This window comes from Musa acuminata, chromosome BXJ3-7 (assembly GCF_036884655.1).
Source record: "Musa acuminata AAA Group cultivar baxijiao chromosome BXJ3-7, Cavendish_Baxijiao_AAA, whole genome shotgun sequence".
NCBI lineage: Eukaryota > Viridiplantae > Streptophyta > Magnoliopsida > Zingiberales > Musaceae > Musa > Musa acuminata.
The window spans coordinates 33,584,492-33,602,235 of record NC_088355.1 but is presented as its reverse complement, the minus strand read 5'-3'; the positions used below and the strand labels follow the sequence as shown (position 1 = coordinate 33,602,235).

General features: G+C 39.8%; 1 protein-coding gene across 1 annotated transcript; it reads left to right on the top strand.

Moving 5' to 3' along the window:
• Positions 1-9,990: 9,990 nt before the first annotated feature.
• Positions 9,991-15,823, top strand: LOC135641978 (polygalacturonate 4-alpha-galacturonosyltransferase-like). The gene is made up of 10 exons (XM_065157682.1): positions 9,991-10,118; positions 10,199-10,379; positions 11,166-11,191; positions 11,285-11,344; positions 11,721-11,832; positions 11,927-11,970; positions 12,225-12,559; positions 12,628-12,985; positions 13,070-13,648; positions 15,348-15,823. The coding sequence occupies exons 2-10, from the start codon at positions 10,217-10,219 to the stop codon at positions 15,621-15,623; spliced, it is 1,953 nt and encodes a 650-aa protein (XP_065013754.1). The 5' UTR covers positions 9,991-10,118; positions 10,199-10,216; the 3' UTR covers positions 15,624-15,823.
• The last annotated feature ends 1,921 nt before the right edge of the window (positions 15,824-17,744 follow it).

The following is a 17,744-nucleotide window of genomic DNA, read 5'->3' as shown; positions in this document are numbered from 1 at the left end:
CTAATTCGTTTTCTCTTTTGTAGGTCTTAAGGGACATGGGAGGCTTCGGGGAGACTGTCTTTTACGGACGGACATGCAAGAGTGTCGCACGACTTAGGCAAAACCAGCTAAGTCCATAATAAATGGTATCAAAGTGGGATAAGCACTCATAGAAATACTTGGCATGCAAACGTGGGGGACCCAGTGGGGCTGCGTTGAGGGCAGTCAGCACACGTGCGATCGTTTGAGGGAAAACGAGCATGGAAATGTAGGGAAAATGAGTCGCTCAGAGGAGCGGGCATCTGAGATTAGCATTCAGAGGAATGACAAACCCTTCATGCAAGAGGCACCATAAGAACAAGCAAGCCTGGAAGAATGCAAAGCACACAAAGGTTCGAATGACTAAGTTTGAACTATGGCTCAACATTGACAACTATACTTGATGGTGCTCAAGGCCAGCGAGACGCTTGGTAAAGGATGAGACGATGCAAGATGAAATGAGTTGCTCAGCAACGAAAGAGTGGTGCAAAGCTCACAGAGGTGAGGGGAATTGCTAGCTCGAAGAATTCGGTACTCATGCATGGGCTTGTATGTGGACGATGGAATTTTCGCGGCCATTCCAAGGCGACCGATACTTGACGCCATGGAGCATTGAAACTTTTTCTTCGGTATGTGAAGGAAACGTCCGTAGGAGGCTGAAGTGTGTAATGAGTTCAACATGTTGCTATGCCTTTAGTGGTGCAGCGAGAGCTGTATTAACGTGAAGTCACAATCTAGCAAGTGCATTTGCAGGAGGCAGAACAATGCATAGTTCGTTTAGAAAATCGAAGTAGACTAAGGGGATGGTAGTCTCCGAAATGAAGAGAGATATTGCTCCAATGGAACAGTTATCTAGGAGGGATAAGTCCCAGCACTCCGGAGGGACAATCATATGTGACGGACCGCACATGTTGAGGAGTACCTTAAAAACTACTTCACGAAGCTCAATGGACCGAGCTAGCGGCGAGGAGTCATCATATGATCTCGCTTAAGAGAATGCATTGTGGATGCATTACGAGATCAAGTGGGAGAGCGACCCAAAGCAACACAAATGAAGGCACACTTGGAGTCGATATGGAGATTGGACTCAAGGGAGGGCTGACCCGTGGAATAGTGGGCGTGAGGGCCACCATCAACTCAATGCAAAATAAGGAGCGGAGCAACTTGGGTGTATCTTGGCGAAGTACCCAAGCTGCATGAAGGGAGCCAGCATAGAAGATGACACAAGGAGCAGAGGCACAAAGCTTTCCTTGGAAAGAGGTCAAGGATATGAACTCTTGTAGAGACAAGAGCAAGATCATGTTATTCCATGGGTCCTTTATTCTGATGGAGTGGACTCATCTTGCATGGTGCTAAAGATGAAAGGAGCTTTTGGGCACATGCACCTTATCTCGGAGAAGAATTTGACGGAGGAACTAAGGCGACTCAACTTGCGAAGGCAAAGTTGGGTTCAGAAGACCTTAGCACGGGGCAAGAGGACGCGGAGGCCGGTACTCTTGAAGAATATTTCACAGTGTTGCCATTCAAGTTGCCATGAAGGAAGCGATGCGCTACGGAGATTGTGCTGGTAGGGGCAAAGGCTCAGGATCCAGACAATGGTGCACTACTTTTAGCGAAGTCGATGGACTTCAGGAGCTACTAGGCGACGGACTGTCCTAGAGTAGTGTTTCATCTAGGTGTGACCCAAGAGCGGGTGGATGAAGGTCGATTGACAAAGGAGCGAACAAAATCAAAGGTGAAAAAGACCTTATGATGTATTGGCAAAGGCCACACATGGAGGGATCACAATTTGAGTTCATCTCACAAGGATCAGAATGTAATAGAGATGTCACTAGGAGGCGACATGGTGCAGCGGATCATGGTGGAACAGTTTGTGGCAATGCGACACACACGACGAGTCCCGTGAGGGACTAGATCATACGAATGTATAATCGGGAGCTATTGAAAGCTCCACTTCGGTGAACAACACGACGACAAGAAAGGCTATGGATTCAAGAAGTGAATGTCATGGTATCGTAGAGGCGAGTCTTCTGTGCGTGTATTGAATTTTGCATCGGATGAAAACCTTGGTCATCAGCATATATGGGCTATGTTCTACCGAGGTAAAAGTTCGAATACAAGTACCAGTAAGTCCCATGGGAGGGACTTGATCATGCAGAGGTATGATCGAAGCAGCTGGAGAGTTGGACTATTCTAGAGCCCATATTGGCTTAAGGGAGCCCGGCAAGTTAGAGGACAAGGTCGAGTAAGCGAACGTTGCTATCAATGAAGCTAAGGAGAATAGAATCGGTGCAAATCCTATAACATGATGGTAGAGGCCATGCATGAGAGTTGTAGTATGTCTTTCCATCGACTAAAGAGAGCTATTTAGAGAACACAGAGGTGTTGAAGTAGGGGGTCGAAAGGGGCAAGGAAGCGACAACGAGTCCAAAGGGACTTAGCTCTCCAAAATCAAGCATAAGTTAGAATGGAGGTGGACTCAGAGAAGTGCCACAGAGATATATCTACTGATTGTGAAAAAAAGGGATGTAGATGCTAGGCGATGGATAGTAGGGCCATGGGTATGGCAACACCATGGTACCGCAGAGGCGGGACTTTCGTGAAAGTCATTGATCCCTTGCTCTCATGGAGGGAGAGCACTTGGTCGTAAAAGGGGCTGAGGAGGCGGAGAATGTAGAGGCAAACTCCAAGTACCAAGACAAGGTTGAAGGGTAAAGGCCAAGGAACTTCGTAAGACCGATGTCAACGAGCTTCTCATCAAGATAGCTGAAAGTGAAGGACTTCGGGTCATGCAAGAGTGCATGACCAAGGAACAAAGCAAGCAGTACGTGGTGCTATACCTTTGCTACTCAATGGAGTAGGTGACCAGGTTGATGGAGAAGACGGTACAATCCCAGAGGCGACCAAATCTATTAGAGAACTACTCCAAGTTGAGGTCAAAACTTCCTACATTCCAAAAGTTCGATGATATTGAGATGATGAATCATAGTAACTAACTCAATGCAAGGAGTGCAAACACTTCAAGTGCTTTAGAAGTGTGAGCAAAGAGCAGGCGAAGGCCAGTAACCAGTTTGATGCATGGAGTATAACCTCGAGGAGGTGGGTAAAGTCAAGTAACCTTTGCCTTCTCAACTCTTAAGAGAATGGGCGAAACTGAGTACCCAAATTCTCTTATCTATTCAATAGAGAAGCTTTGCACAGGTTCAAAGACCATTCGAAGATAATAGTTGTCAAATCCTCACCAACGGTGATCAGTTCTATTGAGAGTAGATTGTTCGCTTCATTTCCCAACGAAATACTAATCGAAAGTGAAAGTGATGCGAATCTACTTGGAAGTGACAACTAAGTGAAAGAAGAGTCAATGGGTAAATTTTGTGAAGGAATGACCCAAAACTTCAGAAGTTTACGAGGCGATGCTCGTTAAAGCTCCAACAAGCATCTATCCAGTTTAAACAGCATGAGGCATTTGAGAGACTGATGCATAGTAAGGATGGTCTTTTTCTTCATTTGGAGGATCCGTAGGAACCAACAGGGATCAACACAACTCAGTTAACCCCACACTAGAGTTAAAGTCATTGGGGAGTTGAAGCAGCATGGCAGATCAAAGGTTCGACTACTTAAAAACAGTAGTGGAGAGCAGCTGGGAGCCAAGAGGTGCATTGTAGCTAGAGTAGAAGATTGAAGACTCAGCAAAGGCGAGGAGTTGCAGTGTCAACAAAGGCTTCAACGAGGATGTCGAAGGAATAAGTGGGGGAGAATGTTATGGATAAACTTCTAAACAAGATGTTTGATGTAATACTTATGTATGTCCGTATCTTTTGGTATATTCATGCTTTGCACAACATGTAGAGGGACGACCGAAGGCTTAATAATCCCATTTTAGTTAGATTTGGTGGTTGCTTTAGGCTTGTAAATAAAGGTTGTGTCATGTGGACACTTGTGAAAGATTTTTGGTTTGTAATAAATAATTTTGACCCTTTGTTATGCAACCGTTCAGAGCTTGTAACGTCTGTTTATAATTTGCATTGTCTATGAAGTATTTCTTGGAATGTTTGCTTATGGATCTTGAGTGAGGCGTTTTCTCTAACCTGTTTTCTCTTTTGTAGGTCCTAAGGGACTATAGGAGGCTTCAGAGAGATTGACCTTTGCAGACGGACACGTAAGGGTGATGCACGACGTAGGCAAAATCAGCTAAGTCCGTGACACTTAGGTGTCTCTTATGTTTAGCTCTCTCTACCAGGGTAGTCTATGTCTATATATTCTTACCACACCTTGCATGGGTAGTTCATATTATTATGCTCCCTATATAGGCACTTCAAATCAACATGACCTAACACCCTTATGCATCTTCCACATCTAATGCTTAATGTATGGGTAATTCAAGTATGCATACCTCAATGTCCTAGGGTATCTTTTGATTTTGATATTAAATGCAAATGCAATTCAAGTTGGCATGAGCTAATGCCCATGTACATCTTTGGCATCCAACTCTGTCTACATGCAATTCAAATTAACAATCTCATGGGTCTATGCTCCTTGCAAGAGTAATTCACATTGACATGTCCTAATGTCATCATACATCTTTTATTACATAAGTTGCTCTCTGCATGGGTAGTGTAAATCTAGTGTACTCCTTGCATGAGCAGTTCAGGTTGGAACCCACGTTGCCCTCATGTATCTCGTATGTCAAACAATCCCTATATCGATAGTTTATGTTAGCATGCTCTAGAACTCTTATCAATTTATGAGTAATATTCTATATACAAACAATTCAAGTTGGCACAACATGATGCCTTCATAGTTATCCTTTGTTTTACATATACTTTAAATTAACACACTTGGATGCCCTTATATGTCTCCTAAGCTTAGTGTTGTTTATGTGGGTAGTTTATGTTGGCATGTTTCGATACCCTTAGGTGTCTCTTACTTCAAATACTTCTTACTTGGGTAGTCCATATTCATTTGACCCAATGCCCTAAAGAGTCTCGTACACCCATCTACAAGTTCATGATGACATGCCTTGGCATTTTCGACATCCAATGCTCCGTACATAAACATAAGTTAATTTACTTAATGCCCTTATGCATCTCCTACATTTAATACTTACTATATGAGAATTTTAAGTTAATATTATAGGAAAATCCAAGGGCGACATCACATGCACAGTGGAAGAATAAAAAATAAAATCTTCAAATTTTCTAAAGATGTGTTTGTCATCATGTGAAGATTGGTGTGCAAAATTCACAAAACTAAAAACCACGTGTGAGATAGTTGTGTTACATATGGAGATTATATATCCCTAAATCCCTATAGATCTGTAGGAGAGGATGAAGGAGGTTAAGCGTCATTCTCTCTAGTAGTGATCTACACAATAAGGTTACGATGATGCTCCTCAAATTTCTAAGCTTGCTCTTTGAGGAGGAGAAGGTGAGAGAAGAATAGGAGGTGGCAACCAAGAAAATCTCTAGTTTATGAGTGTTTGGTTCCCTCTTATTTATAGAGACCCTATGTTAACTTAACCCTAATGGATTATGTCATATTGGGTATTGAATCTTTATCCAACTATCAAAGTCTCTTAGATTAGTAGATCTCTATCCAATAATCTCTCATTGGCTCTTATTGGATCACATCCATAGGATCCAATAATTCAGGGGCTTATTGTATATCCAATAAGAAAGGGGGTTCAATAGATATCTCATATTCGAACCTCTACTCGTTATAATGCCTACCATATATGTGTGACCATCGAGGCCCAATATCGAGCTGGTCATGAGTCATACCTTTTAGAACTCATTCCGGTTTATTGAATTATTATCTCCATAATAATTCACTCGACTCATCGACTATGGATGTACTAGGTCATTACGCTGTAGTCTCCAAACGATACAAGGGAATCTAATCCTTTGGACCTATTTGTTTTCAGTTACTGTATATCTATAGTCCCTCATCCATCTAATATCCCAGAGATCATATACCAGGTATGGTATTATCAGACCCATATAGTTTCTACTCTAGTCTCACTCTAATTAGATTCTCCTAGAGAACTCTTTCTCTCTCAATCCGAATGACCTTTGTTAGGGATTTGTCTGAGCAATAACACATGAGATATTTCTCTCATGACACCGAAAGCGGGGGATCCTCTATCGATACTCAATAACCCTCGTAAGGTTGGCTACCACTTCCGATGAACAGTTGTGCTAGATCTAGAACCTATAAACCTATAAATTTGGTATCAAAGAGTGTATTACTCATACATGACATCCTTAGTGTCTCAAGTCTAAGGATCAAATATACTATTGGGACAACGGAATCATTGTCTAACAATAAGGCATCATCAACCATCCAACATTCCATAAGTAGATCAATCTATTAACTCATTTTTCAATAAGCACCTACATTGTCTCTCTAGTGTCCCCACATGAGCAACTATGAGACTAACTGCATCCATCATATTGACGGGTATACAATATACCAGTCTGTTCGATTATCTCGATATCCCTCTCAAGTAACCTATGACCGGGATTATTTAGAATTTATGTTTAAAGGTAAATCGATCTCATTATCATGATCTTATCACGATCCGATTCTTATTGCATAAATTAATGGACATCACAATATATTCATACAACAAACAATATATTCATACAACAAACAATATAAAGTGATAAAATACCAATTAATAATAATAAGTAAAAAAGACTACGTGTCAAGTCACACGTGCTATCACTTACGTGATTGGTTTGTAGGACACCTATGACTAGTAGATATATCTTGATACTCTTGTGTCTCCTAAATTCGACGTTAATTATATGGGCAGTTCAAGTCAAGATGCCTTGATGCCTTGGTAAATCTCTTACATCCAACTCTTTCTATATAATTAGTTTAAGTCAACATACATCGATACCCTCATGGGTATCATATGATTAATTTTACCTACATGGGTAGTTCAACTATTTAAGTTGGAACTTTTAATGCCCTCATACATCTCCTATATCAGATAGTCCTTAAACGTGTCATTCAAGTTGGCATGCATATGCTCTCATATGTCTTTTACATGGAACAATCCCTATTTGGATAGTTTAATTTGGAAAATCTTAATGCTCTTATGCTTATTCTATGTCCAACTAACCTTGCATGTATATGTTAAGTCGATATGGCTTGATGTCCTCGTATGTCTAGTATATCCAATACTTTTTTGAATGGTAACTCACGTTGGTATGTTCTTATGCCCTCAAGTGTCTCTTATGTTTAACACCCCATATTTAGGTAGTTTATATGACTCATGCCTTCATGTGTCTCTTACATGTTGGCATGCCTTAACACTATCATACATCTTTAATGTTTAATACTTTTTATACGGGTAATTCAAGTTGATATACTACAACACCTTCATGTGTATGATGTGTACTACGTATGCAGTTCATGTGTTTCTTGAATTATACATGAGGGCATTTGATACTTGCTACATAGGTAGTTCTCTTACATCTGATGCTTACTACACTTGAAAGCATGACTAGATACTCTCATGTGTCTGTTGAGTGTAATGTTAATTGCATAGATAATTCAAGCTAATATGCCCCAATGCCCTCATATTTACATTCAACTCTCTACATGAATTATTCAGAATTATTCAAGTTGACATATATGAATTTATAGAGTCTATTGTACACAATGCTTCCTACTTAAGTAGTTCAAGTTAACACATTAGATGTTGTGCATCTCTAACGCATGATACTCCCTATCTAGTAATTCAAGTCGACGTGCTACAATGATGTTTTTACATGAGTAATTCAAATTAGCATCCTTGATGGCCTCGTACATCTCCTACATTAGACAATCTCTATATGGACAATTTAAGTCGACATCTCTTATGCTCTCTTATGTCTTTTACATACAATGCTCCCTTTAGGGGCAATACAAGTTGGCACACCTTGATGTCATTATGCTTTTCTTATGTTTTCCCTCCATGCACTAGTAATTTAAGTAGGCATGCCTTGATGCCTTCGTGAACCTCCTCGTGTAAGAGCAATTTATGTTGGCATGCTTTAATGCCATCGCACATCTCTTGCATCCAACTCTCTCTCAGTCTAAGTCAACATAGTCGATATGTCCCTATGCCCTTGTGTGTCTCTTGAGCTATCCACTAATTGCATGAGCAATTTAAGTCAACTTGCCCAAATGTCATCGTCACACATCTCTTACATCCAACTCTCCTTGCATAGATAGCTTAAGTTAGCATACCTCCTTACTCTGGATCTCTCACGACTAATATTTTCTACACAAGTGGTTCAAGTTAAGATACCTTGATATCATCACGCATCTTCTATGTTTGATGTTATGTATATGAGCAGTTCAAGTTGATATAGCCCGATAACAATCTCTACATAGGTAGTCTGAGCTTGCCACTTAGTACTAAGTCGGCATACACTTATTATTTTTTATTTTCTTGCTAGGGCTAAAACTGGCTTATTGACCATAGGTAGTCTCAAGCAATGATACAAAAGATAAAGATGAGATCTTGATCTCCCTTTATGTTTGATTAAAGAAGTAGGTTGAAAGATAAAACTTTATAGAGCTAAATATTAAGTGTAGTTAGTGGGCCTTACTTAGCAAGCAAACAAAGTGTAGTTAGTGAGCTTTACTATGGATTTCATTTAAAGTTTTCTACCTTATTAGGCATGTAGTCAATCATATCTTACTACTTGACTAAACAACACGAGGGGCATAACACTAATCTCCTATGCACGTCAAAGGGATATTTATTCAAGAGCTCCAAAATGGGTGTTCAATAAAATGATTTTCTCTTTCTTGAAGATCATAAGATATGGTGAGCCCATCAGTAAGGAGCTTACTAACTTAATGTTAAGAAGAAATGATAGATTCCTATATACATAGAAAGGGATTTTTATTCGAGAGCTCTAGAACAGGTGTTCGATAAAGCAACTTTCTCTCTCTCTTGAAGATCCTAAGGTATAGTGAGCCCATTGGTAAGGAACTTATCAATTTTAGGTTAATAAGGAAGGACAGATTCTATATTTTCCTTATAAGGTCCTTTGCCCCTATCTCGCATTCAATCTACTCCTATGCTTCTAATCTCTCCAAGAGACTTCGTATGATGATCATTATGTAAATGAATCATTATATACGTTGATCAATACGTAAATGTTCACATGACTTGATGTCCTAACGAGTCTCATTAGTCAATCCCAATTCAAGTAGCTTATACGACGTCACGATGATTTCATATATTTTTGATATTTAATATTTATAAATTTAGCATATTACAGTACTCTCATATATTTATTTATTGCATCCAATAATTCAAATTGGTATTGTCAATGATAATTATATAAAAAATTTAAATAAACACCCTAATGCTCCAGCGCTTATCTTCAATGAAATGAAATTCGAAGGTCTCCTCGGTACATAGTGACTTCAATGACCACTATTCAACTACAAAAACCAATGGTAGGTTCTTTCGTCGTATAGTGCCTCTCTGATGACAATCCTACCCAACCAAACTGCTTTTGAAATGAGCCATATTTTTATGCGGGACCCGCTCCAAATGAGCCATCATTATGAGCAATGATAACGCAGGTACCGTTGGGTATCGTATGAAACGGGGAGGAGATCCGTTTTATGCGAGACTTCCGCCAGCCCGTTCACAACTTACTCCCACTGCGACGGTTCATTTGGGACCCAGAAGCAGGTCATCCCAATAACAATGTGAGCAAGCCAACGGGTACGTATAGATGAGTAAGAAAATTATTTTCAATGATGGCACTAAGGGAGATCCTCGACATACATATTTCCCAAACAACCAAATCACAACAGACACGACATCCTCCGTCACACACTTTCGCCACCCGTTGGTTTTCGCCCATCTCATTCGCCGCAGTTATGGGACCCACGTGGAACCGTGGTTTCCCCAGTCACAAAACAATGCAGGAAAAAGTATTTTTGCCACTTTCCGTCCCCTTCACTCACTTTAACTCCTTTTCTTCCACGAGACTCCCCCGCTCTTCATCTAGCCTTCTCCGATGCTCGAATCCTCTCTCTCTCTCCCCTTCTAGGCTATCTCCACACTCGAACCCAAAGAGGTAATGCGGAACGCATTCTTTCTTCGTCTCTACTTTTCTCCGCTATTTCTCGACTTTTTCTAATTTCGTTGGTTTTTTAGGGATTGGATCCATCGACGATGCCGCCTCCGCAGCAGGCCTTGGCGGCCAGAGCAGGCGGGAGGTGTAGAAGGGACGGAGGTCCCGTTTGCGGCTTTCGCCCACCCGCAGTGCTGCTTCTCTTCTTCCTTATTCTGGTCCCTTTGGCGGTGCGCGGCAGCATTCGGGCGCCGATCTCGTCCGGTATGCTGATCTTTACTCGCACATTTGTACGATTTAGTGGATGTGGAATGCATATGGGAGTGGGGATTCGATTTCTGTTGCGGATTTGCTTCCTTTTATTTCCTGCTCGGAGATCTGGGCCTGTGAATTTACATCTCTGATGCATTTATTCATGTGGAAGGACACATGAAACTGATTCCTTTATTTCTGAATCTGTACCTTGATTAATCATTTATTGCATCTTCTTAGATCCTGAGTCATCTCTGACAACACACCGATGTCCGTTCTACCGAGTTTCAGAACGTATTCTAGTACATACTCAGGACGCTGATGCAAAACTCCGTGGGTTGAATAATGGATTATAGGAGTTTGGCACTTTATGAGATGCATATGAAGAAGAGCCGTTGCGAAGTTGGAAGATGCATTAAATAAGCTTCTCACTAGGAAATTGAAACTGAATTATCAGAAATCATGTTAGGAAAATAAGGCATATAACACGATGAAAATAGTCATGTGGATGAACTTGAGGTCAGTTTCTTTTTTGGGTTTTGTTAATAAGTTTATTTAAGTGCAAATCATGTATTTGACCACCTCCAATTGCAGAAGTTCAACTCGACAAGATGCAAACCCATAACTTGATTAAGATAATAGGAGATGGACACATATGTTGCATGTGCTTGAATGTTCCTTGAGTTATAATCATGCTCCTGGAAACTTATAATTTTGATGTTCATATTCTGTAGCCTTTATCATCTGTTGGACTGCAGTTTGAAGTTTATTGATTCTGTATTATGTGTTCCTGTGCAGGCATCCAGGATCTTCCTAGCCACATGGTACCTTCCTCAGTGATATCCTTTTATTTTCTGCTTGTTGAGAAAGGTAGCTCCTTTTGCCCTTAAATCTCACATATGAATGGATCATGACAGGGAACCGATCAGAGAGAACAAGTTGCTGTGCAGAAGCTAAAATCTATTCTAACAAAAGAGGTTGGTGAATGATAGTGAATGTCTTGCTAATTACTTGGTTATTATTTTTTTAGGTTACTGTAATAATATATCTTGATCATTTTAAAATTCATGCTTCTCTGGCTGTCATATTGTTAGTGTCTTTCTGGGCTTATGTATATTGTCCTTCATTCAATACCTGCAAGCCAGCAGGATTTGGGTCATTGGGGCCTTGATTTTTTTCAGGACAGACAGTGTCCTTTCTTTATGGCAGAATAATGAAGTTGGCCATGCTGATCATTGCATCATTACTTTGACAGCTCTAAACTTCGTGCAGCTTATATGCTTAAGCATTTCTAGTTTTATGCAATACATTGGTAAAATACGCTTACTTATTTTCATACTCATCTTCTCGAAGACACTTCAAAATGTTTCACATGCGGAGAAAAGTTATTCACTGGCCGAATTGGAGAACAAGGCACTGATTAGTTCTTTACAGATTGCAGATGTAAAGCTTTACAACAATCCAGGTAATTTTTAGATGCTCATTTTCCATTGTGTAAATTTAATTTCTCGTATATTATTTATGCTGGGTAAACAAGTTAATATTTTATTCTGATGCAGATGATCAACAACTTCTTGATTCACCAGCAAAATTAATTCGAAGGGTATTCATTTTAATTAATAGGTGTTATTTCCCTTACATTCATTGGCCATTTAGCTGATTTGATGTCCTCACTTCGTTGCCCCTGCTAATTTGAAACTTTTGCTTCTGAAGTATTTATTTTTCATTAACTAATAAAATACATTACTCTTTGGTCTCCCAGTACTCAGCTTGTTTATCTCAGTTGCTATGTTGTGCTGAATGTCAATAAATCTGTTATTACAATTTGATCTTTTGGAATATTTTCATGTATTATAGCAATTGAGAGAGGAAAGACATGAACAGAAGCAGATGGTGTTTACTCAACAAGATGATGAAGCAGTAGTTAGGCTTGAAAATGCTGCCATTGAGCGTTCAAAAGCTGTGGATTCAGCAGTATTGGGCAAATATAGCATATGGAGGCGAGAAAATGAGAATGAAAATTCTGATTCAAGAGTTAGGCTGATGCGTGATCAGATAATCATGGGTAGGATCTATTCTGTACTCGCAAAATCAAGGAACAAACTTGATCTTTACCAGGAATTGCTGAGTCGTATCAAAGAAAGCCAACATGTAGTAGGAGAGGCCAATGCTGATGCTGACCTACACCATAGGTGAGAGCTATTTCATAAATTTTCTGTGTGCTGCCCCATTTAACTTTTTCTAAATAGAAAATTTTCAGTGCTTCTGATAAGATCAAAGCAATGGGTCAAGTTCTTTCTAAGGCAAAAGAAGCACTATATGACTGCAAGGCAGTAACTCGGAGACTCAGAGCTATGCTCCAATCTGCTGATGAACAAGTTAGGAGCTTGAAGAAGCAGAGCACATTCCTTAGTCAGCTGGCTGCTAAGACAATTCCCAATGGAATCCACTGCTTGTCTATGCGTTTAACCATTGACTACTACCTCCTTCCTTTAGAGAAAAGAAAATTTCCAAGGAGCGAAAATTTGGAAAATCCAAATCTTTATCATTATGCCCTTTTCTCTGACAATGTCTTGGCTGCTTCAGTAGTTGTAAATTCTACCATCATGAATGCAAAGGTCTGGTGATGCTCTTTTCTTTTCTGATCAATTTTCTTTTCTAATGCAAAGGTCTTGATTAGCTTGTGTTTGCATTGCTTGCAGGAGCCAGAAAAACATGTATTTCATTTAGTGACTGATAAATTGAATTTTGGAGCCATGAACATGTGGTTTTTGTTGAACCCTCCTGGGAAGGCAACCATTCATGTAGAAAATGTGGATGACTTTAAATGGCTGAATTCTTCATACTGCCCGGTGTTAAGGCAGCTTGAATCTGCTGCCATGAAAGAGTACTATTTTAAAGCTGATCATCCTTCAGCAGGTTCTTCCAATCTAAAGTATCGAAATCCGAAATATCTATCCATGCTAAATCATTTAAGGTTTTATCTCCCAGAGGTTTATCCCAAGTTGGATAAGATCCTTTTTCTCGATGATGACATTGTTGTTCAGAAGGATTTGACAGCACTTTGGTCTGTAGATCTCAATGGTAATGTTAATGGTGCAGTCGAGACTTGTGGTGAGAGCTTCCATCGTTTTGACAAGTATCTTAATTTCTCAAACCCACACATTGCCCGTAATTTTGATCCTAATGCATGTGGCTGGGCATACGGGATGAATATGTTTGATCTCAAGGAGTGGAAGAATAAAGATATAACTGGGATTTATCACAAGTGGCAGAATATGGTAAGTTAAATAATTTTGGAGGAAAATTTATATATTATACATTTCATATTGTAAAATCTAATATGCTTCTTCTAGACATGAAGTCTATTTGGAATTTGTCATGCTTTCTTATATTAGGCCTCATGGTGAACAGTAAACTGCTACTAGACTTTTGTCCACTTACTGACATGCTTAGCCATACTTGTGGTTTAAATCTCTTGTAGCTTATGCGCATGCATGTAAATGCTTCTTAAATGATGTTTGTATGAACATGTCATTCTGCATGCCTCAGAGCTAAAAGGTTGTACAATTACCCATGTTACTAATGTGGTTCATCTTTCTTTTGGTTCAACATTAATTTTTTGTATCCTTTATATGTATTAAAGGACTTTTTGTTTCAAACCAAGGTTCGTAATTTTGTATCGTACCGGAGTTTTGAGCTTTGCTCGATACGGTACAGTATAGGCGTATCGAGTAGTACGTCAGGGTATACTGCTTAATGTATATATATATATATAATATAACATAATATAAAAATAATATAAAAACAAAAAATAGAAAAAGGAGGCGTATGTTGCCTCGATGACATTGCCTCCTTTTTCTTCTCCTCGTCATGTCAGATGAGGAGAAGAGGCGGTCTTCTCCTCGTCTATGGCATTCAGTGAAGACGTCGAAGGCCGTAGGCGTCTCCAACCTTCGGCGAAGTATGCGGCGAAGAAGCCGAGCCGTCGCCTCTCCCTTACCTCCTGGATCGGGATCGTTGAGGGAGGGTGGCATTGGATTGGGAAGCGTTGAGGTTCTCACGATTCTCCCTCTTCTCCCTCGACGCTTCTTCTTCTCTCGTCGCAGCCGACTTGATACTGCTTGGTAGCGAGCGGTCCACATACCGATCTGCTGGCGGATCGGTACGTACCGCCTGGTACGAGCAGTATCATTCGAAATTAAAATCCTTGTTTTAAACATTAGCCCTTGGATGACGTATCAAAGAAATTATCATTTTCTGTTGAAGCACCATATAGGAAATTTGTATACTTTGTTTTTGTTTTAAATTCACTGAGATGACAATCATGATAGAGCCAAGGTCTCTTTTCTCTTTTCTCCTCCTTTAAGTTTGTTATTAAGTAAATAGATCCATTGCTATAGATTGTTAATATGGTCAACTTCAGTCATCTCCATAGCAAACTTTGATTCCTGTAAAATGATTTTCTTCAATCAGCCTTTTGGAATATTTTGTGCTACTTTGTTTCATTTATCTGATTAATTTTAGCATCTATTATCCTTAATATATATGGACATTCTCCTCTGGAATATTTTGCACTAATCTACTGTAGCAAGAAGCGAAAAATTTCTTTTATCCAGAAACCTGGTGTGTCCATGCAGCCTTTTGTATCTCTGTCACCACCAGGATCTTTATGCGTCATGACCATAATACATTTTTAACTTTTTTTATTTATTTATGTTGTTAATATGGCATATATAACATGCTTCTTTGGTCCATGTCGAATTTCAACCTGCTATATTTTGTTGTTGGCTTTATTTTATTATGGAAAAACACTATGCTGATACATGTTCCATTAAGCTTAAAGGTGAAGTTTTTTTACAAACTATATTAAATTTCAAATACATGTCCACTCTGAGGCCCACTACAAAAGCGATCAAAGATTTACATTATAAATGTAAAAGCATACATGTACTTTACTTTTATTTGCTTTTCCTCTAGAATGAAGACCGGGTGCTCTGGAAACTTGGGACACTCCCTCCTGGACTGTTAACATTTTACAAGCTGACTCATCCACTGGAAAAATCTTGGCATGTACTTGGTTTGGGGTACAACCCTACCATCGATCACTCTGAGATCGAAAATGCTGCAGTCATTCACTACAACGGAAACATGAAACCTTGGTTGGAGCTGGCAATGACCAGGTACAGGCCTTACTGGACTAAATACATCAATTATGACCATCCTTATGTCCGGGCATGCAAACTAAAAGAATAGGAAGAAGTTACAGGGTTTATTATCAGAGGATATAAGTTGTTGCTCGGAAGCCAACTCAGCTAGTGATTGTCAAGGTTCTCCCAGTGACTAATTCTTTATCTATATATGTGAATTTCTTTTTGCCATCAACTTCATTTTCCCTCCTGTATTACTTTCATTTTTCAAGCCCTTATATATGGAGGAATGTTTTTGGTGTTTTATGCATACATCTGATTATGTAGTGACTTTGTTTTCTAAAATAATATTATTATTAATATTATTTGCACAGGATCATTTTCTATTACTTGTGTAATAGATTCTTATTGTTGTGGGGCGCTGCTCATCTTTGCATTATTTTATTTTGAGAGTCTACCTTATGGAATAGTACTAAACTTGCCCCACTATGGTGTGTTTTGATCGTTAGAAGACTCAAAACTTGCATGTTGGATCTCAGTTATCAAGTACCACTGCGACTCGGCTTTCACATTAGAGGAGATGCTTAAACTCATTTTGTATATAAATGATCATCTTTATATGGTGTATATAATGATCTGATCAAAATTTTTACCACCACAGTAGAGATTTTGGTGGTAATCAAACGAGGACTTGCCGCCCATCTGATCTTTTAATCAAACGAAGGCAGAACGCGAGCGACACGCTTTCCAGAAAGCTGCCTCTGTTCGCTGTCGTCTTCTCTAAAGTAAACCACACCACTTCCCCTGAATATAATAACAACAGCGGAATAATTCTACTTGTCGTTTGCTTGCAGCTGACGGGAACATTTGGCGTCTCGAAGGTCACCGAAACAACCCAAGCATCCATTACTTGGTCAGTACGTAACTGTGAGTTCAGGTCGACTGGTAACATCTGAGTGATTCTATACTGCAGAAGTTCCTCTTAGGATGACGACGACCACCACCACTGTGCCACGGTAAGAAGGGTGTCAATAGTCCTCAAAAGCTCTTGTACGATTGGCACAAAGCAGCAGCAGCATCTATCTCACAACGAAACAGCCTTATCATTAGATCTAAATTGCAATTTAGATTCATTCAATCATCCGATACTTTGAGAGACCATGTCGCCCAAAACCACCCCTTCCAAAAGCTCATCCTAATTTTATGTATTCGATCGCGATAACTCAGATTTCAAATATAAGTAGGCAAAAGAGAAAACCTATTAGAATAAGTAACAAGAATAAACAATGTACGAAAATATAATATTAAAAAGAAATACTAGTGGGGTTGTAGATATCTTTTTTGGCCCCCCCTTCATGAGCAAAGATCTGATGCTATTTTTTGCCTGCCATTTTTCTTTTGGTACCTCCATGTCCAAGGAGACTTAACTTTGATGCCACCACAAATATAACCGGTTTCTGTGCTTAGCCTTAAAACTGTAAAATTAAACACTAGAGTAACCATGTCCAAAATGACAATGTCTCTGTTGTGATCGTTAATGACAAATTAATCCTCGTTATGTATGAGAACATGTAAAATTTGGTCAAATTATCCTAAAACAAATGACCTCTCTCTCTCTCTCTCTCTCTCTATCTCTCTCTCTAGACAGCGTATCAGCTGACCTGATTAATAAAGGATCTAAGCTGTTGATAGAAAGTCATACAATTAAATTCTGGAAAACACAAAGTTAAGCTAATGACAAATCGATTCTCTAAGTTTTCTTACTTTCAAAAATGGTATCATATGGTGCACGTTTATCTGGTCAAAAATCTTGTCTTGATCGTTGACATAAATATTCTGCCATCAAATTATTTTTCCTACCTTGTAATTGGATAATTGATTTCTACGTAAGGCGATCGTGGGATGGGATTTAAGCTTGTAAGGTGTCTATTGTGATGCTGGACCACCCGCGTGTCTTTAAGATTCGCGAGCTTGGGAATCTGCGCGCCCCTCTTACGCGGAAAATTCTCGCAGAGACCGTCGTCTACTCATTCGCACAGGGGAGTAAATTCGACGCGCCCTTTCGACAACAGCATGCGTGAAACTGACGGGATGTGGGCCGTTGGATCCGATGCCAGATATGGTTAAGGGAGAGATGCGCCCCCCAGCTCTTCCTCCGCAAGCCCGCATCCGGCCAGTGGCACGCGCTCATCCGCGCCTTTGTGCCTCGCGGAGGACGCGAACTGCC